The sequence below is a fragment of the Pteropus vampyrus genome, unplaced genomic scaffold (assembly GCF_000151845.1).
Source record: "Pteropus vampyrus isolate Shadow unplaced genomic scaffold, Pvam_2.0 Scaffold151, whole genome shotgun sequence".
Lineage (NCBI taxonomy): Eukaryota > Metazoa > Chordata > Mammalia > Chiroptera > Pteropodidae > Pteropus > Pteropus vampyrus.
In genome coordinates, this window is record NW_011888932.1 from 4,828,578 (window position 1) to 4,851,881 (window position 23,304).

The window sequence follows — 23,304 nt, forward strand, 5'->3', positions numbered from 1 at the left end:
CTAATTCTCTTTATCTTTGCTGATATTTGATATTGGTTAATGTTTTAATTTTTGTAAATCCAATCAGTGTGAACTGGTATCCTGCATAATTTTAATTGCATATTTCCTCATTACTAGTGAGAATATTGTTTTATAAATTTATTTGATATTCATTTCCTCGCCTGTGATTAATATCTTATATATTTACCAATTTAAAAATTGAATTGTACTTATTGTTTTGTAGGAGTTGTTTACATATACTAAATATTAAATGTCTTTTATATATCTTGGAAATTTCTTTTTCAAATTTGTGGTTTTTTTTAATGTGGCATATGGAATCCTGAATAGAAAGTATTAATTTTGACATAATAATCATACAAAGAATAACTGAGGTTTATTGAGAGCTTACTAGTATCAGTTCTAATTACTTTGTACCTATTTACTCATTTAATCTTTCTAACAACCTTTGATTCTGGTCACAACATTATACATATTTTATAGGTAAAGAAATAGGATAAAATTTTAAAGATTAGGGAATGTTTTGAGTCTTTTTTTTTTAGTCTATCCTGCCATTAGACCATTAAGACATTATCCTACATTTTCTTCTAGTAGTTTGTTTTATTTTTCACAGTCTTAAATCCATTTCGAGTTTATCATTGTATAAAATGTGAGAAAGAGAGCTAATTTCACTTTTTTCCCCTATGTCATTTCTAGGATAGTAAATCTTAAATGGCTTTCCATTTTCTATAGAATAAAGATCAAACTCATCATCATGGCAGTCATATATTTTCTGGTCCCATATAATCCAACTGGCCCTTTCGCTGCTTTTCTCTCAAGCAATTTCTTTACCAGTCAAAAAAGTCTACTCGCCATTTCTTTAAAATGCCATGTACCTTTCTAATTTTCTATCTTTGCTCAAGCCTTTCCCTAAGTCTGGAACAACAGTTCCTCTTTCTTGTCTCCAAGGGGAAATCCTACTCTTCAAAGCACAGTTGAAAAGTAATTTCCTGTGTGAAAGCGTTCCCCAAAGCATTCTTATTCCCATTCTTCCCTTTTCTTCCTCCCATTCCCCTTTCAAAAGTCAATTATTTTCCTGTTCTGTGCTTCTACAGGAGTTTGTTTATTATTTAGGTCTTTATGACTTTATTATATTTCTTGAGCATATATTTTCCCTTTCTTAGAAACCATATGACTTTTGTTTGTAGGTTTGTTTAATCAGACATCTATTCGACATTTGCTGAATGCCTATTATGTGCTAGCACTGTGCTAGATACTTAAATACAAAAGCTTCCAACAGCTTGAAATATTTAAAAAGACTTGTATACAAAATATTATAACTTATATTGATAAATTATAGTACTAGATAAGTACTCTATACATGTGTGAGGAAAAGAACCAACATGCTAATGCTCATAGATTTCTCTTTTACTGCTATCCTAACACATCCTAACAAAGATTTTAGAACAACTCAACTCCCCCTTCTCACGACCCAAGTTCAAAGTTTGTGGACAAGTTCTTAGAGCTCTTGTGGGATAGAAGTGAAAGAATTACAGAGACCTAAAGGGATGGATTTAGGCCTTGGGGCTACTTTAGAATTTGAGGGAATATGAACAGAAGAAAAAGGGTTACTATGAACTCTATATTTGGATCCATTTTAATGTTTTTTGAGAAACCTGAATAAAAAATATAATTAAAAACATTTTTTGGCTGTTGAATTGTGTATCTTAAATAAGATTCAGTGTGAGCACAAACACACTAGTACCTTTTAAAATATCTTGTACACTCATTTGTGAAAAAATAAAAAATATTAAATGTTTTATAACATGAAAAATTAATCCATTAGGGTTGCATTCCCCAGAACAGACTAAAATTATTATATAAATAGACCAATGAATTTTGAAAAAAAATTTTATTAGCGTAGTGATTTGGAAAACAGATAAGTAAAAAGACTAAAATTTATCCTTGGTCCTATTCTAAGAAATAATGTTTCTAATACGTTGATTTTTTTCTCTGGTTTTTAATGCATATTTATTCAACAAACATTTATTGAGTAACTACTACAAGCCAGACACTGCACTAGGTCGTAGGGATACAGCCCAGAATAAAAGAGACGAAATTCACTGTTCACAGTTGTGGGAGACAGGCGATTAACAAAATAAATCAATAAAGAATATGGTGTACTTAGATGAGTGTTATTAAGAAAAATAAGTCATGAAAGAGTATTCAATAGGAAGTCTGGGGAAGAGTAGAAGTGCAATTAATGCAAGTAAATAAGGTGGCCAAGGAAGACTTCACTGAGAAAGTGACACTTGAACAAAAACTTGCAGTGGGAAGAGCAACAAACCTTGTGGATATTAGGTAGAGAGAATGACAAGTACAAAGTCCTAAGCATTTTTTGTTTGTTTGTTTGTTTCCTATCTATTTATTTATTTAATATTTAAAGTCAAATAAATGGTTATGATTGGGGTGAACTCCCCTTCCTATAACTGACCAAAGCCTAATCAACACTTTTGACTTCCTGGCCACATTTCCCTCTGGTTGGATATTTAGGTTATTTCCTTCTTCTTCCATGTTTTGTTTCTTATCCTATCACAGATTATGCTATAATTAACTTCTTTGATTGCCTTTATAAATATTTCTATACATGAGAGTCCCAGAAGTGGCCAATCTTTGTTCATATTGCTAAATTGCTTCCATAGAAGTTTTACCAATTTTTATTCAAATCATCAGTATAGGAGAGAATCTACCTTTTCCAATGCTTGTCAGTACTAAGCAGTCCCATTAAAAAAAAAAAAAAAAACCTGCTAACTTGATATATGAGAATGCTATTACATTTTAATTTAAAGTAATGCAATTTTATTGAATTATTAGTGAGGTTGAATTTTAAAATATATTTACTAGTCATTTTTTGTGAATGGTTTCGAACCATTACCTGTTCTTATACTAGAGTCTTAGTCTTTTATTTTCTTATTGATCTGTGAATATTTTTAACATGTTATTATAATCATTACAATATTTACCAGATCATGCATAAAATAGCAATTTAAATATAAAAAAAAGAAAAAATTGAAAAGTTATCTTAAAAAATGGGTATCTAGTAATTCTGATTTACTGGTCAAAATTTTACAACAAAGTTTTGACATTTGAAGACTAGAGTAAGGGAATAGGATAATGCTATACAACAGAAACAAATGCTTACTTCAGGAATATTGGATAATATCTAAAATATTACTATCATATAAAAGTCTGAATATTTGCAGTAAACTTTCTCAGCTATATTTAACAATTATTAAGCCCCAGTCATATACTAGGCTCAATTTTTAGTTGTTCCATATAACATAACTATTATGCTCAACAATATTAGTATTCTCATTTTACAGATAAAGAACGTGAGGCTCAAAAAAAACAAGCCTAGTAGGTACTGTACCTAGTAGGTAACAACTCTTGGGACTTGGGTTCTTTCCATTGTACCACAATTAAGATATTTAAGAAATGTAAATTCCTTGCGTTGAGTAATATTTGAATATTTCAACTGAACAAAATCATAAAATGACATAAAATTTTGACTTTTGAGTCTTACCCGGCCAGAATCCGAAACAGTGGGCATATTTCTTAGTTCATACACAGCAACCTGTCCATCATTGTCTCCTACTAGAAGGCAATCTGTTTGTTTGGCAAAGAGAACAGTTGTGAACTTGATTCCAGGGTTAGCAACATTCACAATCAGAGGGTCCAAACTGCAATGAATATTTTATTTGTAAAGTCAGCTGTTGTTAATACATTCTTTTCATATGCAAACTAAGAAAAGTCTGAAATATTTTTTGTGATTTCATGTTCCAAAAAACAAAAGCTTCTCTAAGTATTTCCAAAATCAAAATAACTGCTTAATACTCCTTATTCAATCAAAACTTTCCATTTTTAATGAACTAATTTCAACTAGATAAATTAAAGCAATTTATAACTAAGATGTGAACTCATAAATTTAAACTCCTGTGATGGTTCATTGTATGTATTAACTTGGCTAAGCTATGGTACTCAGTTGTTTGCTCAAACACCAGTCTACACATTGCTGTGAAGGTATTTTTTTTTTTTTAAGTGTGATTAATATTGAAACCAGCAGAATTTGAATAAAGCATATTACCTTCCATAATGTGAGTAGATTCAACCAATTTGTTGAAGGCCTTAAGAGAAAAGACTGAGTTCCCTGAAAATTCTGCCTCCAGACTACCTGTAGACTCAGGACTGCAACACAGACTTGGGACGGAAATTCAAGCTCGCCAGCCTGTCTTGCTAGTGTGAGACCTGCCAGGCCCCACAGTCATGTGAGCCAGTTTCTTAAAATAAATCACTTTCTCTCTCTTTATTAATTTTGTTTCTCTGAAGACCCTGACTAATATAACTCCTTAAATAATCAATGTCATTTAATAGAAGAATATTTTGATCCAAATAAACCTCTGAAACATAAAATAATATTTTGAACAAGAACTTTTTCTACTCTTGTTCATCCGAAGCAATCCATCAATGCCCTTAATAAACAAACAGAAGCAGCAACTTGCAAGTTTCTTCTGAAGAAATGCTGTCTTGGGAACTACAGTTTTACCAGAAAATTTTAAATCAGAGGCAGGATCATTTAAGTAGCCACTTTACACTCTAAAATAATTGCTTTGTGAGGTAATCATTGATTTTTGATTCAAATTGTTTTATAGAACAAGCCATGACAAAATTTTAAAGTTATTAAATTATTAACTTCTAGGGGGAAAAATTGTCATTAAGAATAAACCTGTTGAATTTTACATATTTATTTTAAACAAAAATGTATTTCCTTGCTCCTTCTGCTAATAACTAACATAGAGATCTACAATATTTTCCAACTGAAGAAGTAGAATCAACAAAAACTTTATTCTAGCATTGTATAAACTTTCATATTAAAAAGATAGATGGGTCTAGATGACACTCTAATAACTTTGGTGTAACACCTTAAATCAAAAATTTTAATTAAATGCATGCCCTTTTGAATACATTTTGAAACAAGGTAAGAGAATAGGTAAATATTGTAAAAATAATTATTTTGTTCCTTTTCTTTATCTTATTATAAGAAATCTTCAATTAAGAACAATCAGCTGCCTCTGCATTCTTCTTATAAACAAGGCAACGAAAAAGAATTCAAGGTAGTTACGATATCCTATAGCAACCTATAATCATTTGAGATGAGTAAGATAATCTATTTTGTTTAAAATATTTTTAAACCACATATTGTATAAGTAATTAACATTAATATACTATCCTAGAATATATTTTTATTCTCAACTCTCACAAATTAAACATTATTTGTTTTAAAGTAACTATAGTTCTAACTGATGTCAAAACTATCAGGTATCATTTAGCTTGAATTGCTTCTACTAGAAATATTCCCAAGAAAAATATTAACACTTACGTGCTGATATGAAGGTCCCAAATCTCCACTCTGCTCTCATTCGCAGCTGCAAATATATAGGATGATTTTGGAGACCAGGCAACATCATAAACAACGTGAGTAGTTGGATAAAAACTCAAAAATGGCTTGAGATTCTCCTGCTGCCATATAATAACACCCCAATCTGCAGAACAGCTTAAGAATACATCGAGACAAAATGGATTCCATGCTATTTTATAAACTGGACCCTAGAATTAAAATAATAAATTAAAACTCGTAAGTAAATAGTATTTAATATTTTATACTTAAAACTTGATCAACCAACTAAAAATACTAAGATTTCTAGAAGATTTATGCACCATGCATTATTGTGTGGGTATTATTTTAGCTGAGAGTAAGGTCATAAATTGAATCTTCTTTCAATTATGCCATACAAAAACATAAAAATATAATTGATACAATACTCACTAAATATTAATATATGGTATACTTATTTACTTTAAAAATATAAGGAGTATTAAGAAAAAGATAGAAATGGAGAAAATGAAAATATATCTGGAATAATCATAAAAAATATGTAGAATAGGTATATGTCAGAGACAATTTTACTTTAGCATCAGCATATTACCATAAGCAAAGTCTTTTAGAAACAAATAAAAATTGTGACTTCTGTAACTTGCAAGAAGAAATCGAGGATATTCAGAAGCCAAATAAAATGCCCCACACATTATCGGTGGTTTCTATACAAGAAAGCACTTATTTTGAGTTGGATTTTTAACTCTGAAGCTGTAAATTTATAGTATATTAAAAATACTGTGTATAACAATACTATGGTTTCAGAAATGTTACAAAATAAATTTTTCATACCTACTATAATTAAACTAACCTTATGTCCTTTGTAGGTATCTAGGTATTGTTCATTATATGAACAAGAACATTTGTGAATATGACCTTCTTCAGTGCCGGCCAAATAGATATTTGTGTCCTACAACACACAAAAATCAGAATGCATTGGCTTATAATACATTAGTAAATATGCTAAATAAGATTAGACCATTCAAAATCTATTTAAAATCAATTCTAGAACCAAAACTAGAAATACTATCTTTAAAAAAGTTGTCTGTTGTCTTTTTCCTTCTACCATGATTTTATTATAATTAAACTACCGAAGGACTACTGTGTAAAGAAAACATAGTTTTTTCCTTTGCTGGAATAGAGGGTAGAATTTAGTAACCTGTCTAGAAATTACATGAACAAACAGTAGCTTAAAACAAGGAAGAAGTGTTCTAACACTTAGAGCTACCTGGCAATGGAACTAGCAGTCCAAGGAAATAGTAAGTGTTCTTTCATTAGAACTAGTCAAAGAAAAGACAGGTGACTTAACTATTTATGACTATAATGCTGAAGAAATGATTCTTGCTGGGAAGGAGAAATTGACTAGATGATGTCTCAGACATCTTTAACTCTAAATGTATATACTAAATAAGGATTTTAAATATATTTCCTACAGCAAAGTCATAGTTAAAAAGTCTGAAAGTCAACGTTTTATGTCTTGGCTACATAGTCAGCAACATCTGCGAGCATTTTAGACCTACTGGATCAGAATCTGCATTTTAACAAAATTTCCAAGTAATTTATATGTATGTTAAAGTTTGAGACACACTGCTCTGGCGTATATCGTATTTACAAATGCAACTACTAAATCATGGGGTATGTGCAATTTCAAATTATACAATAAAGTACATTTTTTTCCCCAGAGTAGCATTACTAACTTATATTTAGCAGTAAATAAAAGTTCTCTTAAATCCACATTCTCTTAAACATTTGGTTATATCAGAAATCTTAAATTTTGCCATCTGTTAGATGTAAAATTAACCTAATGGTTTTAAGTTCCATTTATGTGAATATATTAGGGAGTTCTCTCAGGAAAAACCTCTTTGAGATTACAGGAATGAACAGAGGTTTGCACTATGACACAGTTGCAAGAGGCTCAGCAAAACCCTCTTGCTCTGGAGCTGAGACATCTTTTGGGAGTCTTGTCTCTAGGCAAGGAGGCCTAGACTGCACCCCACACACACACATCCCACCACCACCAATAAACTAGTCAGGTAAGATGATAGACTCAAACCAAACTGTATCAATAATCAAACTAAACATCACAATTAAAAGGCAGAGATTGTAAGATTGGATAAAAAGGCGAGATCCAACTATGTGCTGCCTATAAGAAACACACTTTAAATATAAAGATACAAATAAGTTAAATCTAAAAGAATGGAAAAATGATAAACCATGATAACACTAGTTAAAAGAAAGCTAGAGTGGCTACATTTTTATCAGACTAAGTAAATTCAGAATAAAGAATGTTATCAGTTATAAATAATGTTATTTCATAATGATAAATGAGTCAATTAATCAAAAAAATAATAATCCTAAACATTTATATACCTAAAACAAAGATTTAAGATATATAAATGAAATACTGATAGAATTACAGGAAAAAAATAGACAAATCCACAGTAATGGTCAGAGACTTCAATACATCTCTCTCAATAATTGATGGAAGAAATATGCAGAAAACCATCGAGGGTATACTAAAACTTGAACAACACCATCAACTAACTTAACATGATTGATGTTCATAGAGCAATCCACCCAACAGCAGAATACACATTTTTCTCAAGTGCACAGAGAACATTTCCCAGTAAAGATTACATTCTGGGCTTTAAATCAAATCTCGATAAATTCAAAATTATGCAGTTTATAAAAAATTTTTCTCTGATAATGATGAGATTGAATGAGAAATCAATAACAGAAAGATCCTTGGAAACCCCTCAAACATTTAGAAGCTAAATAACATGGTTCTAAATAACCTATTAATCAAAGAAGAAATCAAAGGAGAAATTAGGAAGTATTTTTAACAGAATGAAAATTAAAATTTATCAGTTTGTGGGATGCTGCAGTATTTATGGAAAAAGTTATAGAACAAATTCCTATATTAGGAAAAAAAGTCATAAATCAATGATCTCAGCTTCCATGTTAAGAAATTAGAAAAAGAAGAGCAAATAAAATCAAAGTAGAACTTACGAAATAACAAATATCAAAGTATAAATCAATGATATAGAAAAGAGAAAAAGAATAACGAAAATCAGAGAAATCGAAAGCTGATTCCTTAAGATCAATAAAATTAATAAATTTCTAAACAGACTAATCAGAAAAAAGAGAAGATACAAATTACTAACAGGAATTAGATGATAGTACTATGTGTTTTATAGCTATTAAAGGATAAAAGAGAATATTATTATGCCACTAAATTCAACAAAATGGATGAAGAAGACAAATTCCTTGGAAGACACAAATTACCTCACTTAAGAAGAAACAGATATCATAATAGCTCTATATCTAGTAAAAACTTGAATTTTTAGTTAAGAATTAAATATCTTCCCAAAAGAAAGCTACAGACCCAGATGATTTATTAATTTTACCAAACATGTAATGAAAAATACTACTACTTATATGAAAAGTCTTTCAAAAAAGTCAAGAAGAGGGAATATTTTTCAACTCATTCTGTGAGGCTAGGATTACCTTGATACCGAAACCAGACAAAGACATTACAAGAAAACTATAAACCAATACCCCTTACAAAAAAGATGTAAAAATTCTAAACAAAATTTTGGCATATTAAATCCAACAGTATATTAGAAGGGTAAAACTTTCAATAAATAGTAATATAATAGGATCTTTTCGACCTAATTAATTGCTAAAATCTTTCAGCTTATATCATACTTAATAGTAAAAGACTGAAAGTTTTCTCCCTAATATGAGAAACAAGACAGGGATATCTGTTTTCACTTCTATTCATCCTCGGGCTGGAGGTTGTAACCAGTACAATAGGGCAATGAAAAGAAATAAAAGGTAACCAGATTAGAGAGGAAAAAATAAAACTTTACAAACTACATAATCATCTTGAATTCCTTACACCAAGGACATTTCTAAGACACCAGATTAGCATTTCTCAACCCAGAACTATTGACATTTTGGGCCAGTTAATTCTTTGGTTGGGAGCAGGATGAGGACAGTGCTTGTCTTATTCCCTGTAAGATGTTTAGCAGCATCCCTAGACTCTGCTCATTAGATGCCAATATCTCAAGACATTGTGAAATGTCCCCTGGTGGGAAAATAGCCTGCTCCCTGTTCAAATTGAGAAACACTGTTCTGGAGTTGATGAAAAGTAGATTACAGGAATTTGAGAACGAAGGTAGTTAGAATATGACAGCAGTGTTGTAAAAGTGAAACATAAAGGCCTGAACTACTTTAGCAGTAGTAAGCTTGGACTGGAAGGAGCAGGATGATAAGACTTAAATACTATCTGGATGATAGGGCAGAACACAGTAGGAGCCTAAGTTTGGGATTGTATAATTAGGTGGATGATGGTGTTACTAAAGAGATGACTGTATTACATATAACAAAAAACACACAGGACATATTTTCTTAACAGTGTGTCATAATGGCTGGATTTTCTGTTTCCAAAGAACCTCAAGATAAAAATAATTTGAAAAAGTAGAACTCCCTTAACTGTGCTTTGATTTGATTGTGGTCTTGCTAAGCATGAACTTAAGTGGTCTTCCTGATCCCCAGAATCAAATGAGTTGCTACTTACACTGAAGTTATAGAGGACTATACAGTGCATTTGGTTTCTATCTGTATGATAGAGCAGCAGAATACACAAGAAGGGCAAGGAAGAGCACTCAAGTTAAACATGAAGTTTTAAAGAGGATCTTGCCACATAGTTCCTCAGAATTACAGGCCTTTCCTCTAGAAAGCAGATAAAGATATAGTATAGGAAACTAGGTGTGCCATTCAAACTTAGGTTGGCAGCTATGTTTATTTTTTTACTTACAAGGCACAATATTAATTAACGTACTAATATTTTGTCCTGCTTTATATCTTAATACACTTTAAGTATTGGAAACTGTTATATGCAATAACAAAAAATGGACTGAAATAATTTACCTTGGGATGAAAAGCAAAACACATTCCAGGAGCCTGTCGAGATATCAAAGCTTCACCTTTCTTTTCTTTTTCTCCTCCTTTTTTGTTGCTGCTGGCAGTAGTTCGCCTCAAACGCATCAAATCTTTATTTAAGGAAAAAATATGGAACTTATTTACCATATAAGACAGTATCATAAATATAATGTGCAAACAATATTATGATTTCTGCCATCTTTTGTGTGTGATTAGGTTAAAGTTAGCAAATTCCAGAGCTAGATGCTTTGAAAAACAATGACTAAGGCCAGTTTTTTTCTTATTTAGTAAAACCAATATTTGTCACCTCTTACAAATGGTTTACTAGGAATTTTTAATTCAACACATAACAAGAGAAAGATAATTTAATATATATGTATGTATGTATATATTTTTTACCATGACAGTCTAGTCCTTTCCGTATAACCCATTTGGAGATTCTTCCATCTGCTGATATAGAAACTAGTATTTCTCTTTTGTCGTCACCTGTTGTTCCTCGATCTTGTTCTATCCACTGTAGTTGCCATACAGGTCCCAAATGTTTTTGAGGTGATTCACTGAAACAGGGAAAGTTACTAAATATAGAATCATTATAATAATTTTTTTAAAAGAACTTTGAGTTTAAGTGATAAAGGTAGCTCTGTATAGCAGCATAAGCTACTTACAGAATGATGCTTTTATTTTTCAAAACTGGACTTTAAATATTTTGAAAAACCAAAAAAATCATTTTTTCACTTAATAGTCACTGCTATTTTTCTCATTTCTTACTAAAAAATTTTTTACTGCCTTTAATTACACTAGGTGTCACAATAGGAATACAAGAGCAAATATTTCCTTTCTTTTCAAAATCTATTTCACTTATTCTATTCATTTACTTTTTCCTAGTTAAAAGTTGTTTAACTTTTATTCACTTCTCAATGAATTTTATCAGTGGATTTTAAAATCACTGAGGTTACTATTTTCCTAACAGATTCATGGGCTGCTCTGTTCCTAGTACTGACTTCCTTGATATTTTTATGCAAACTCTCGAAAACAATAGTTCTGAATCTTTTTAAAATCATAAATATCTTTGATTATTTGGTAAACGTTATAGACCTTCCTGGAAATAAGCAGAAAGGCCCACACTTACAAAACTATACAGACAATTTCGAAGTTTAATAATCCCTGCTTTAATGCCTATTTCCATCCAGTTCTAGATATTTATTCCAACACAAATATCAGTATGCCACCTCATTTTTGCCCCATTGTTATCTAGTCTATTACAGAAAACTAGCATATTCAATATCTTTCTCCTTTAATTTTTTTATTTTCTCAATATGACTCATCCATTTATTCATTCATTCTTAATGAAACACTGTAATCCTGCTAATAAATCTGATATTACCTGACCTACTAAAGATACAAAGGCAAGTAAGATTTAATCCTTGCCCTCAAAAAGCTTACAGCTTCTTCAGGAAGATACACACACACACACACACACACACACACACACACACACACACACGTACATACATATGTATATATGTGTACATATATACATATATGTAAACAATTTATATATATCATGAAACATGCTGTGATAAAGGTATGTATAAGATGAATAAAAGAAAGAAATGGGAATTTTTTCTGGAGGAGGTGAAATTGAAACAATGAAGGAGATAAACTTTCAGTTATGAGTAAGTTCTGGAGATCTAATGTATAGCATGGAGAGTATAGTTAATAGTACTGTATTGTATACTTGAAATTTGCTGAGAGAGTAGACCTTAAGTGTTCTTACCACACAAAAAAAGGTAACTGTGAGGTGATGGATGTTTTAGGTAATTCGATTGTAGTAATCATTTCACAATGTACACATATATTTAATCATCACATTCTACACCTTTAAATATCACATTGTACAACCTAAATATATACATTTTTCTCAGTTATACTTCAATAAAGCTGGGGAAAAATAAATTTTTAAAAAGAGTAAGCATAAACTGTCAAGCCAAAGGAAGTTTGTCAGTGAGGAAGGCAGAGAAGGAGATGAAGGAGGTATTAGGACAGAGCATTTCAATTGGAGGGGCAGGATGAGGAATTATTAAATGTTAGAAAAATAATAGCATCACTCTCACTAACAACATAAACATTCCCTCAAAACCAAATAACATTAAATTTTCAGTTCTCCCTAAAAAAGCATGTATAATATGTTTATATTAGATATAATGGATTTATACCCATTTGTAACAGATTCTTACCTACTATCCAGAACTGGAACATTACTGTTGCTTTGTACATTATAAACTGCAATGGTGCCATTGTAATAGCCAACTGCTAAAAGATTAGGTGCTCCAATTGAAAAATCCACAGCAGTAACTCCATATGGACTCTGATAAATACGTTCTGGCCACTGAATTAAAAAATAATTACATTACATTTTAAACTTGGTTTTGTAGACCACAGGAAAGTAGGGTATGACGATGACTGAAATTTAGTGTGGCATTAGGGATGTGAGAGGAATTAGTCTATGTTCGGTTACCTCTCTCTTCTAACTTCCAATAAAGATGAGAACAAAACCTTTACTTTGATGAAACCTCAGAGCTCAATAAGTTTAAGAAATACAAGATGGGCTTTTACAATAATTATCATGTTTTGATAATCTTTCATCAGGATTTATATAACCATCACAGGTTTGCCTTCTTAAAAAAATAATGAATTCTAAATTATCTAGCATATATTCCTATCTTCCAGTATCTATTTCAGATTTTGGGATTATCCAATCACTTCTAAACAATAGAAGAAGCTCTAAAACTCTCTAAGGTATTCTTTTCTACAACTCTGTCAAGTGTTGCTGTTTTGCTTTGTTTCCATGTCTAATACAAATTCTTTCTTGTTTTTACACCCTACAAGGATAAGAAGATAACCTGCTGATGATGGATCTTATATCAATTTGTCCATATGTTTAAAACTGCTTCTTTCTTTGTTTTATGCTATATAAACCCAGCTTCCTAACGGACTGGGATTATTTATAAAAACTCTATTTTTATAAATAATCCCAGTGCTCTTCTGATCCCTTTCTAAGTTTTCCACTTTACATTTCAGTTGTGAATTAAAACTAAATGTAAAGCATTAAAATAACAAATTGACTAGGGCTACTGAGCAAAAAACAAAAACAAAAACAAAAAACATGACTGACTCGTATTCATTTCCTTTGAAAAATCCATGGCAATAAGAGGTTCATATTAATCTATTTTATATCTACTGAGGATGGCAGAAATCTATCTTATAAGGTGATAAAGAGTTATTCATATATTAAGAAACAATCCAATATAAAATGAAACATATAATTTCCAAAGGATTTTCATTTGCAAATCCATTCTTCTTTATAATTAGCCATGATAAACAATACTGGTTTAGCTCTGGATCATCAGATCTAACAGCACATCGTAGATGCTCAAAAAATATTTATTGAATGAATTTCTTTATCCCATAGCAACAAGAACAAATTTTAATTGTCCTTACTTAAACCAAAGGAAATAAAATCTTGCTTGAAAAACTTTTCTTGACTTTAATTATTACACACAACTATCCACTTTATAAGAATTATGCCAACATTTAATTAAATGTCTTATTCCTGTTTCGGTTACCATGGGATTCTTTATTGACCAGCAGCAAGCCAATCCTTTTTTTTGCTCTTTAAATCCAAAGTGCCCATAACCAACAGCCAAAAGGTCCTGAAAACCAGAAAAATACATTTAAAATAAGAAAAGATGGCATACAAATATTGGCAAATGAATAAAGATGCATATTGATGAACTGTTAAAAATTATGATAACATTTCAATTGAGAGAAAAATAACCAGTATACCATCTATTTTTGCTCTATAGCTCCATCTTTCTAAGCAATTATAATAATAATCACATTTTCAGATTAAAGAATAAGTACCCAAAAAGAACTAATTGCTAACACGTTTTTTTTAAATATTAAGATAATCTTCCAAGATTGTATTATTACATTGTAATATCTTACAGGTTTTTGAAAATGACCTAATCACTTTAAATGTAAAATAGAAGACATTTTAATTAAAGACAGGTGCCATGGATTGAATTGTGTCTACTCTCCAAAATTCAAACATTTAAGTCCTAATCTGCAATGTGATTATATTTGAGGATAGGGTTTTTAGGGGTTAATTGAAGTTGAATGAGGTCATAGGGTGGGGACCTAAACCAATAGGATCAGTGGCCTTATAAAGAGCAGAAGAGACACCAGAGCTCTCTCTCTCTACCATGTGAGGACATAGCAAAAAAGGCAGCCATCTGCAAACCAGGAGGAGAGCCCTCACCAAGAATCATATCAACTGGCACCTTGACCCTTCACTTCCCAAACTCCAGAACTATTAGAAAATAAATTTCTGTTGTTTAAGCCACCTGGTCTATAGTATCTCGTTATGGCAGATTGAGGTCACTAATACATGAAGTCATTTAAAGAAATGCTTATATAAGTACATATAGACAAGCGTATAATGATTGACCAAACAACCTCTTCTTTGTAATCAGAATACCTTTATAGAAAATATATTATTATATTTTCTTGCCATCATCTTACTTTCAAGCTAACATCATCTCTCATCAATTCCCTCTGCCTTAAAACACTCTTTACCACCACCCTTTATACTCTGCATTGACAAATTGTTATTCATCTTTTCTAGACGCGGCATAGGCGCCACTTCCTCTAAGAAGCATGAGCCTCTCTCATGTGCTCCCGCAGCACTATTTATTTTCCTTATTAAAGTATATAGATAACTATTATGTGGGCAGGGTTTATGAATGACTAAATTACTACTGTATTCCCAGTGCCTTAACAAAGTTCCTGGCACAGAGGAAATGTTCAATAAATATTTATAGAATAAATTAATAAATATGATAGATGCCATCTGTCATATATTTTTAGCTTCATTCGCAAGCATTTAATTTTAATCTCAATGGCAACATATTAATTTTTTAAATACTAGTATATTCAGTTTCTAAATATGATTCATCTATTTATTAGTTATTGATTTATTAAATCTCACTTATCTACAAGATGTTTTCAAATATAGTTTTACAAAGAAAAATCTATAAAGAAAGTATTTTATTTTATTAAAAAATAATAAATATAATTTAAATAATGTGTTATTTAGGTTTCAACAACAATTACAGGTATGCTTTTTAATAATCATAACAACTATCATGTTTGCACAGAGTATCTTATAAGGTGTAGCAATTAAATAATAAGGCTAATTCTTAAACATACATTCAATATAGTCTAAAGAAACAAGTTAGTTTTGACCACTTTAAAAATACACTAAATATTTATTCCAAAGATACTGCTATTACACAACACTTTTTGGGAATCACTAGTTGATATAAATTGTTTTCAGAAACAATTTATAAACCCCAGGAGAAAATAAACCTCATTACTCTATAATCATCTCTTTTTTACAAGCAAACATACCTTCTCTCAGTTTGATGATTCAGCTAATTTGTGCCAAGATGATTTTTAGCAGTGCAATAGTTAAGAGCAAGAAATCTGGAGGCAGATGTCTGGGTTTAAATTCTAGCTGTTGCACTTACCAGTTGTGTAACTTTGGGCTTGTTATTTATCCTTTCTGAGCTTCAGTTTCCTCATCAACATAATGGGGAAGTTAATACCTAACTCATAGAGTTTTTGTGTTAATACAAGTAAAATGCTTATAATAGTGCCCGGTACATAGTAAGTGCTATTTAAGTATTATCTATTAGTAGTGGTAATAATATTTTTAAAAATTTCAAAATTATTTTTGCACATTTGTAGGGTCATTGAATGAAATACATACTTCTGAATATAATTAATTTAAGGAGAATACAAAATTGGGTACATGAGTTCAATATATTTTAAAATAAGTCAATTATATACTATCTTCTAGTTCACTTGTCAATATCTGATATGGAGTCAGGGTATGTCATGTCCCAAGTACATCTCCTAAAATAAAAATAGTGTTTTTATATTAAAGGAGAAAAACATTTTTCTCTTTGCATTTTTCCCTTTTAGAAACATGAATTTGTTTTAGAGGCATTTTAAAATTGGGAGTTATGTCAATTTAAATACCTTGCCTAATATCAGAGAAAAAAAAATCTGCATTAGTACTTGACAATTGCCCTAATGCTAGAAACAGAATTGTCAATTGTAAAAATCTTCATTAGTACTTGACAATTGCCCGTAAGTGCTAGAAATATTCAATAACTTACTGGATTTATTTTATTCCAGGAAAGGCTGCTCACATTAAGGCCTTTGGTTAAGTCACAGGAGAAGGACCAAAGTCGTTCCAAATTGGCTGGTATTGTTGATTGTTCTGCACCTATTTCTATTTCTTCTTCTTCTTCCTTCTTAACCTCTTCTTCTACCTCTTCAAGTATTTCACCTTCTAAAAAGTCTTCAGGCTCTTCAGGTTCCGGTTCTAAAATCAAACCAAATAAAAAGATTGTTGTCCTCTATACCTATACCTGCCAAAGGGTCCAAACACCATCTCTATCTACCACTGACACTTCCAGCACCATTAGATCTGCTGGTTCATACAGCCCAAGTGACAGGACACACTGAATAGCTGCCTGGACCTGTTGCAGAATCTTCTGTTGTTATGGGCCTCACTCTAAGCTAGTAGCTTGTTAAGTCATGCAACAAATGCAACAGAAATATGTTACCTCCAAAATGCAAAGAGGTCCACCAGGCATTGTGCCTCTTTTTTGGTTGTAAGAGAGGCCAGATACAACAACTTATCTTTCATTTTAGAAGGTGTATTTTGACATAATCCACACAATTGGACCAGTGGAAATTTCGATGAGGCCCCTGAAATTTTTGTCAGATTTATTACTCATCCTCTGACATGCAAATGTCTTACCAATAAGTCTACTTCTTGTTCACTAGTTCAGTCAGCATAACATCATCAATGTAATGGACCAGTGAGATGTCTTATTGAAGGGAAACTTTCCTGCAGACTAAATTATGACATAAAGCCGAAGAGTTGATATACCCCTGAGGTGGGACAGTGAAGGTGTATTATTGGCCTGGCCAGCAGAAAGCAAATGGCTTTGGTGGTTTTTACCAACAAGTATTAAAAAAAAAAAAAAAAAAATCACCATATCAATAGCTACACACCAGTTACCAGAGAACATATTAATTTGCTCAGGCAATGAAACCCCATCTGGAACAGCAGCTGCAATTGGCGTCACCACATGGTTAAGTTTACAATAATCCAGTTATTCTCCAAGATTCATGTATTTTCAATGCAAGCCAAATAGATTAGTTAAATCGGAGATGTAGTGAGATCAAGACTCCTGAATTTTTCAAGTCCTTGACGATAGAATTAATCTCCAAATTCCCTCAAGAAATGTGTACTGCTTTGATTTACTATTTTCATAGGTAAAGGCAGCTCTAGTGGCTTCTGCTGAGCCCTTTCCTCCCATAATAACACTCACTCCACAGGTCAAGGATCAAATGTGGGAATTATGCCAGTTGCTGGATTACTTCTCTTCCAAGAATACATTCTAGAACAGGGTAAATAACCACAGGAGGGGTTCAGTGACCCACTGTGAGATGGATCTGAGCTAAAACTTCGTTGATTACCTGACCTCTATAAGTTCTTACTCTCTGACTAGTGGACCACAGTGATGTTTTGGGTCTCCTGGAGTTAGAGTCAATTTAGAGCCAGTGTCCAGTAATCCCTAAAATTTCTGATTATTTCCTTTTCCCCAAAGCAAAGACTTTGCTTTGGGACCTTTGGGGAAAATATTAACAGTGTATATTTTTGGCAGTGAATTGAGATAACTTCTGAAATGGACCCAGATTTCATTCAAGAAGTTTTGGGTCTATAGTTCTGGCTCAAGTCTAGGAACTGGTTAAGGGGGTATGACTTATGTTGGTATTTCAAGTTACACTTTTGTTCACTTGACCTAGAACTGTTTCGCTCACACAGATCGAGTGAAAATTTAGAAAGAGACTGCCTGTTACAGGATGAGTTACGTCTTCCCAAAATTCATATACTGAAACGCTAACCTCCAGTACCTCAAAATGTAATGGTATTTGGAGACAAGAACTTTAAAGAGGTGATAAAATTAATATAAGGCCATTAATATGGGTCCTAATCTAATATGACAGGTATCCTTATAAGAAGAGGAAACTTAGACATACTGAGAAACACAATGTATGCACAAACAGAGAGAAAAGACCACGTAAAGAGGCACTAAGAGGGTGATCATACACAAGCCAAGGAGAGAGGTCTCAGAAGAAACCAAACCTCCTGGAACCTTGATCTAAGACTTCCTGTTTCCAGAACTGTGAGAAAGTAAATTTCTGTTGTTTATGCCACCCAATTTGTGGTATTTTGTTATGGCAGCCTTAGCAAACTAATATACCACCTGCCTATTTATCTTCTAAGGATATCATGATCAAATAGCTAATGCCATAGACCTCTGCAAATCAGATTATGCAGGTTACTGCTTTGTCCATTATAGTACACATGCCTACATTTTCTTGGCGATTACGTGCTACTCCTTGGAGTCTGTCACCCCAGGATCCATTATCCAAATTGTTTCAGCACCATTTATTTAAAATCAGCCTTTTTCTACTGAATCACCTCAGCGTGTTTGTCAAAAATCAATTGATCATATAGATCTGTGATTATTTCAGGACCTACTATTCTGTTATGTCTATTCTTAGACAAATACCACACTGCCTTGATTACCGTAGCTTTATAGTAAGTCATTTGTAATCAGGGAGGGTAAGTCCTTCGGCTTCATTCTTTTTCAAAATTGACTTGGTTATTCTAGGTCCTTTGCTTTGCCATATAAAATTTAGAACCATCTTGTCAATTTAATTATCTTTAAAGAAATTTAAAATGGTGGGAAATGTCTCTTACTTTTACTCACACTTTCCATTTCTAGCACTCTTCATTCCTCTGTGTAGATCCTAATTTCTATTATTATTTTCCATCAGCCTGAAGAACTTCCTTTAATATGTCTTGCAATGCTGGTCTGCTGGAAACAAATTCTCTCAGCTTTTGATTGTCTGAACATGTTTTTATTTCACATTGAATTTTGGAAAATATTTTGTATAGGTGTAGAATTTTTCAGCAGAGTATAAATGTCATTGCATTTTCTTCTGGATTCTATTGAGAAATAAGGGCATTATTTGCTTTCTTCCCTGAATGTAATGTCTTTTTTCCTGGCAACTTTTAAGATTTTTTGACATACTACTTACCATATTTCTCAATGTGTTTTTTACTGTGTTTATCTTGCTTTAGTTTCATCAAGCTTCTTGTAATTGTTGGCTTAAAGATTTTTCAAGTATGGAAAATTTTTAGCCACTCTTTCTTCAAATATTTTTCTGCTCCTCCTCTCTTTTCTACTCTACTACAATTTCAATTATATATATGTTAAATCACATGACTGATCTTGAGACGCAGATCACTGAGCCTCTATTTCTTTTAGCTTTATTTCCCTCTGTACTTCAGTTTAGAATGTTCCTATTGCTTTGTCTTCAAGTTCACTGACCTGCCGTTTTCAGTATACTTAAGCCCATCCAGTGAATTTTTTATTTCAAGTATGATATTTTTCAGCTCTAGAAATTTCTTTTGGTTTTACACGTAGCTTTCATTACTTTTCTCATATTCTTATTTTCTTTTAAATACTTAAGCATATTTTAAATAGCTTTTTCTTTAATAGACTATTTTTAGAGCAATTTTAGGTTCACTGCAAAGTATACTAAAACTCAGATATATGCACAGCCTTCCCTAAAATCAACATTCTGTACTAATGGTACCTTTGTTACAGTCAATGAAGCTACATTGACAAATCATTATTGCCCAAAGTCCATAGTTCACATTATGAACTATGGACTTTGGGCAATAATGATTTTTTTTTAGGTGAGGCAACTTTTGATTGATCTTACAGATTGCAAGGACCTTCTCCGTTTACACTCCCTTATTTTATATTTTTTATGCCTACAGCACCTGGTCTTCCTAAGCAGTTTCCCATCCAAGTACTAACCAGGCCCGACCCTGCTCAGCTTCCGAGATCAGACAGGATCAGGCTTGTTCAGGGTGGCATGGCCGTAGACTTAGGGGTCACTTTTGGTGATGTACATTCTATGGATTTAAACATTGTAGTATCACACAGAATAGTTTTATTGCTATTGCCTATTCATTCTTCCTAACTCTCTAATCTCTGATAACCACTGATCTTTTTCCTGTCTCCACACTTTTGCCTTTTCCAGACTGTCATGCAGTTGGAAACATACATTATGCAGTCTTTTCAAATTGGCTTCTTTTGCTTAGTAATATACACTTAAGTTTTCTCTGTGTCCATTCATGGTTTAATAACTCATTTCTTTACAGTACTGGATAATATTCCATTGTCTATATATACCACAATTTGTTTATTCACTCACCTACTAAAAGGCAGCTTAGTTGCTTCAAAGTTTTAGCAATTATCAATAAAGTTGTTAATAAACATCTGTGTGCAGGTTTTGTGTGGATATAATTATTCAGCTCCTTTGGGTAAATTCCAAGGAGTACTATTATGGACCATATGGTAACAGTATATTTAGTTTTGCATGAAACTGCTAAACTATCTGCCAAAGCTGCTGAACCATTGTGCATTCTCACCAGCATTGAATGAGAATTCTTGATACTCCACATCCTTGTCAGCATTTGATAGTTTCAGTATTTGGATTTTGGGCATTCTAACAAGTGCTAATGGTGTCTCATTAATGTTTTAATGTGCAATTCCCTAATAACATATGATATTGAGCATCTTCTTATATAGTTATTCGCTATCTGTATATTTCTTTGGTGAAGTGCCTGTTAAGATTTTTAGCTATTTTTAAATCACATTGTTTTCTTATTGTTCAGTTTTAAGAGATTTTGAATATTTTGGATAAGAGTCCTTTATCAGATATGTCTTTTGCAAATATTTTCTCCAGTCTATGACTTGACTTCTCATTTTCTTGAAAATATCTCTCATGAAGCAGTTTTTTGTTTGTTTTTTTGTTTTTTTTGTTTTTAATGAAGTACAACTTAATAATTATTTCTTTCAATGGATCATACCTTTGGTGGTAAATCAAAAAATCCGTCGCCATACTCAAAGTCATCTAGATCTGTCTTGTGTTGTCTTCTGGAAGTTGTATAGTTTTGCATTTTACATTGAATCTATAATCTATTTTTAGTTAATTTCTGTGATGAGTATAAGGTCTGTGTCTAAATTCTTTATTTTGCCTGTAAATGTCCAATTCTTCCAGTACTATCTGTTGAAAAGATTATCTTTACCTTATTGTATTGCCTTTCCACTTTTGTCAAAGATCAATCGACTATATTTATGTGGATGAATTTGGGAACTCTTTATTCCATTCCATTAACCTATGTGTTTATTCTTTCACTAATAACCACACTGTCTTAACTAATATAGCTTTACAATAAATCTTGAAGTTGGGTAGTGCCAATCTTCAAACTTTGTTTTTCTCCTTCAATATTGTATTGACTATTCTAGGTATAATAGCTTTTTAAAAGTCCTTATCTGATTTTCCACAATCTTGGCCACCTTTTCATCTGTTTCTATTAACTGATTTTTCACATAATGTGGCTCACAATTTTCTGCTTCTTCAAATGACTAGTAATTTTTTTGTTGGATGCTGGACATTGTAAATGTTACAGTATTGAAAGTCTGGATTGTGTTTTCTTCCTTTATACTGTGTTAAAGATTGTTTTTGGAAGCAGTTAACATACTTTCAGATCTTAATTGTTTAAGATTTTTCCTAAAGGGTTGTTTGTTGAGGGAGGGTGGTCTTAGACTAGCCTTTACTCTAGGGTTAGTCTAACCTTAATGTTAAGGGTCTCTCCCTATTGCCAGTCAGAATTCAAATGTCCCCCAGTCCTGTGTGAACTGTGAGACTTGTTTATCTTATAACTCCGTGGTGGTTGTTCTTTACTTATTTTCTGGAGTTTTACCCTAACAAAGACTCAATAACATATTTATGCAGTTTTTCCTCTGCATAGCTCCCTCTTATCTGATTCCCTATCTCACCAATTCTAGTCACCTCAGCCTCTCTGAGCTCTTAACTATGTGTTATCAAATAAGCAAAAGATCATACTCTGCTACAATTAATCTCCCTGTCCTGTGGTCTCATAATAATCTCCCTGTCCTGTGGTCTCATAATTATCTACATTATACCTAAAAGCAGAAGTATTATTTCATTATTTTAAAATGACCAATGATGGATTCTACATTGCTATGGTAGGTTTCCAGTCATTATGGATTAATTGTATTAGACTTGCCCTTCTACCATAAATAAATATAAAACTGGAATTGAAACATGAGGTAACTGTTTTCAGGCATTAAACAATAAGCATTGCACAACTGTGAACATCATGGTTAACCTCACTTTCAGCCTAGTACAATTATTTGACCACAGTGCCAGGAAGTAAGTGGAGCAAAATACAGTAATCTAGCTAAGTTGAGAAGGCAGAGATAAAAGTTCAAAAAAGTAGAGATTGCTAGACTGAGTAAAAAAATAAAGACAAAATATACATTGTTTACAACAGATACACATTAAACAAAATAAAAATGTTATAAGTAAAAGGAACAATATCTACCACACAAATAATAGCAATAAGAAAGCTAGTGTGGCTATATTAATATAATACAAATTAAAATTCAAGACAAAGAATATTACCAGAATAAATTTAGGCATTTCCTAATGATAAAAGTATAAATAATGATTTTAAAAAGGGGTAGCATCCATAGACAGAACAATTTTAAGTTTAAATGTACCTGATAAATAAAGCTCTCAAATATACAGAGCAAAATTAATAAACCTAAAGGAAAGTATAAACAAATCAATAA

General features: G+C 31.9%; 1 protein-coding gene and 1 pseudogene across 1 annotated transcript in view; both read right to left on the minus strand.

The window, feature by feature from the left end:
* Nucleotides 1–23,304, minus strand: part of WDR78 (WD repeat domain 78) — an 82,041-nt gene that overhangs the window by 5,230 nt on the left and 53,507 nt on the right. The window contains 8 exon segments of the mRNA XM_011369602.2: nt 3,560–3,716; nt 5,414–5,640; nt 6,279–6,377; nt 10,403–10,524; nt 10,814–10,971; nt 12,652–12,803; nt 14,041–14,127; nt 16,660–16,868. Of these exon segments, the coding sequence (XP_011367904.1) occupies nt 3,560–3,716; nt 5,414–5,640; nt 6,279–6,377; nt 10,403–10,524; nt 10,814–10,971; nt 12,652–12,803; nt 14,041–14,127; nt 16,660–16,868 (1,211 nt within the window).
* On the minus strand, nt 20,406–20,524 carry LOC111745297 (annotated as a pseudogene).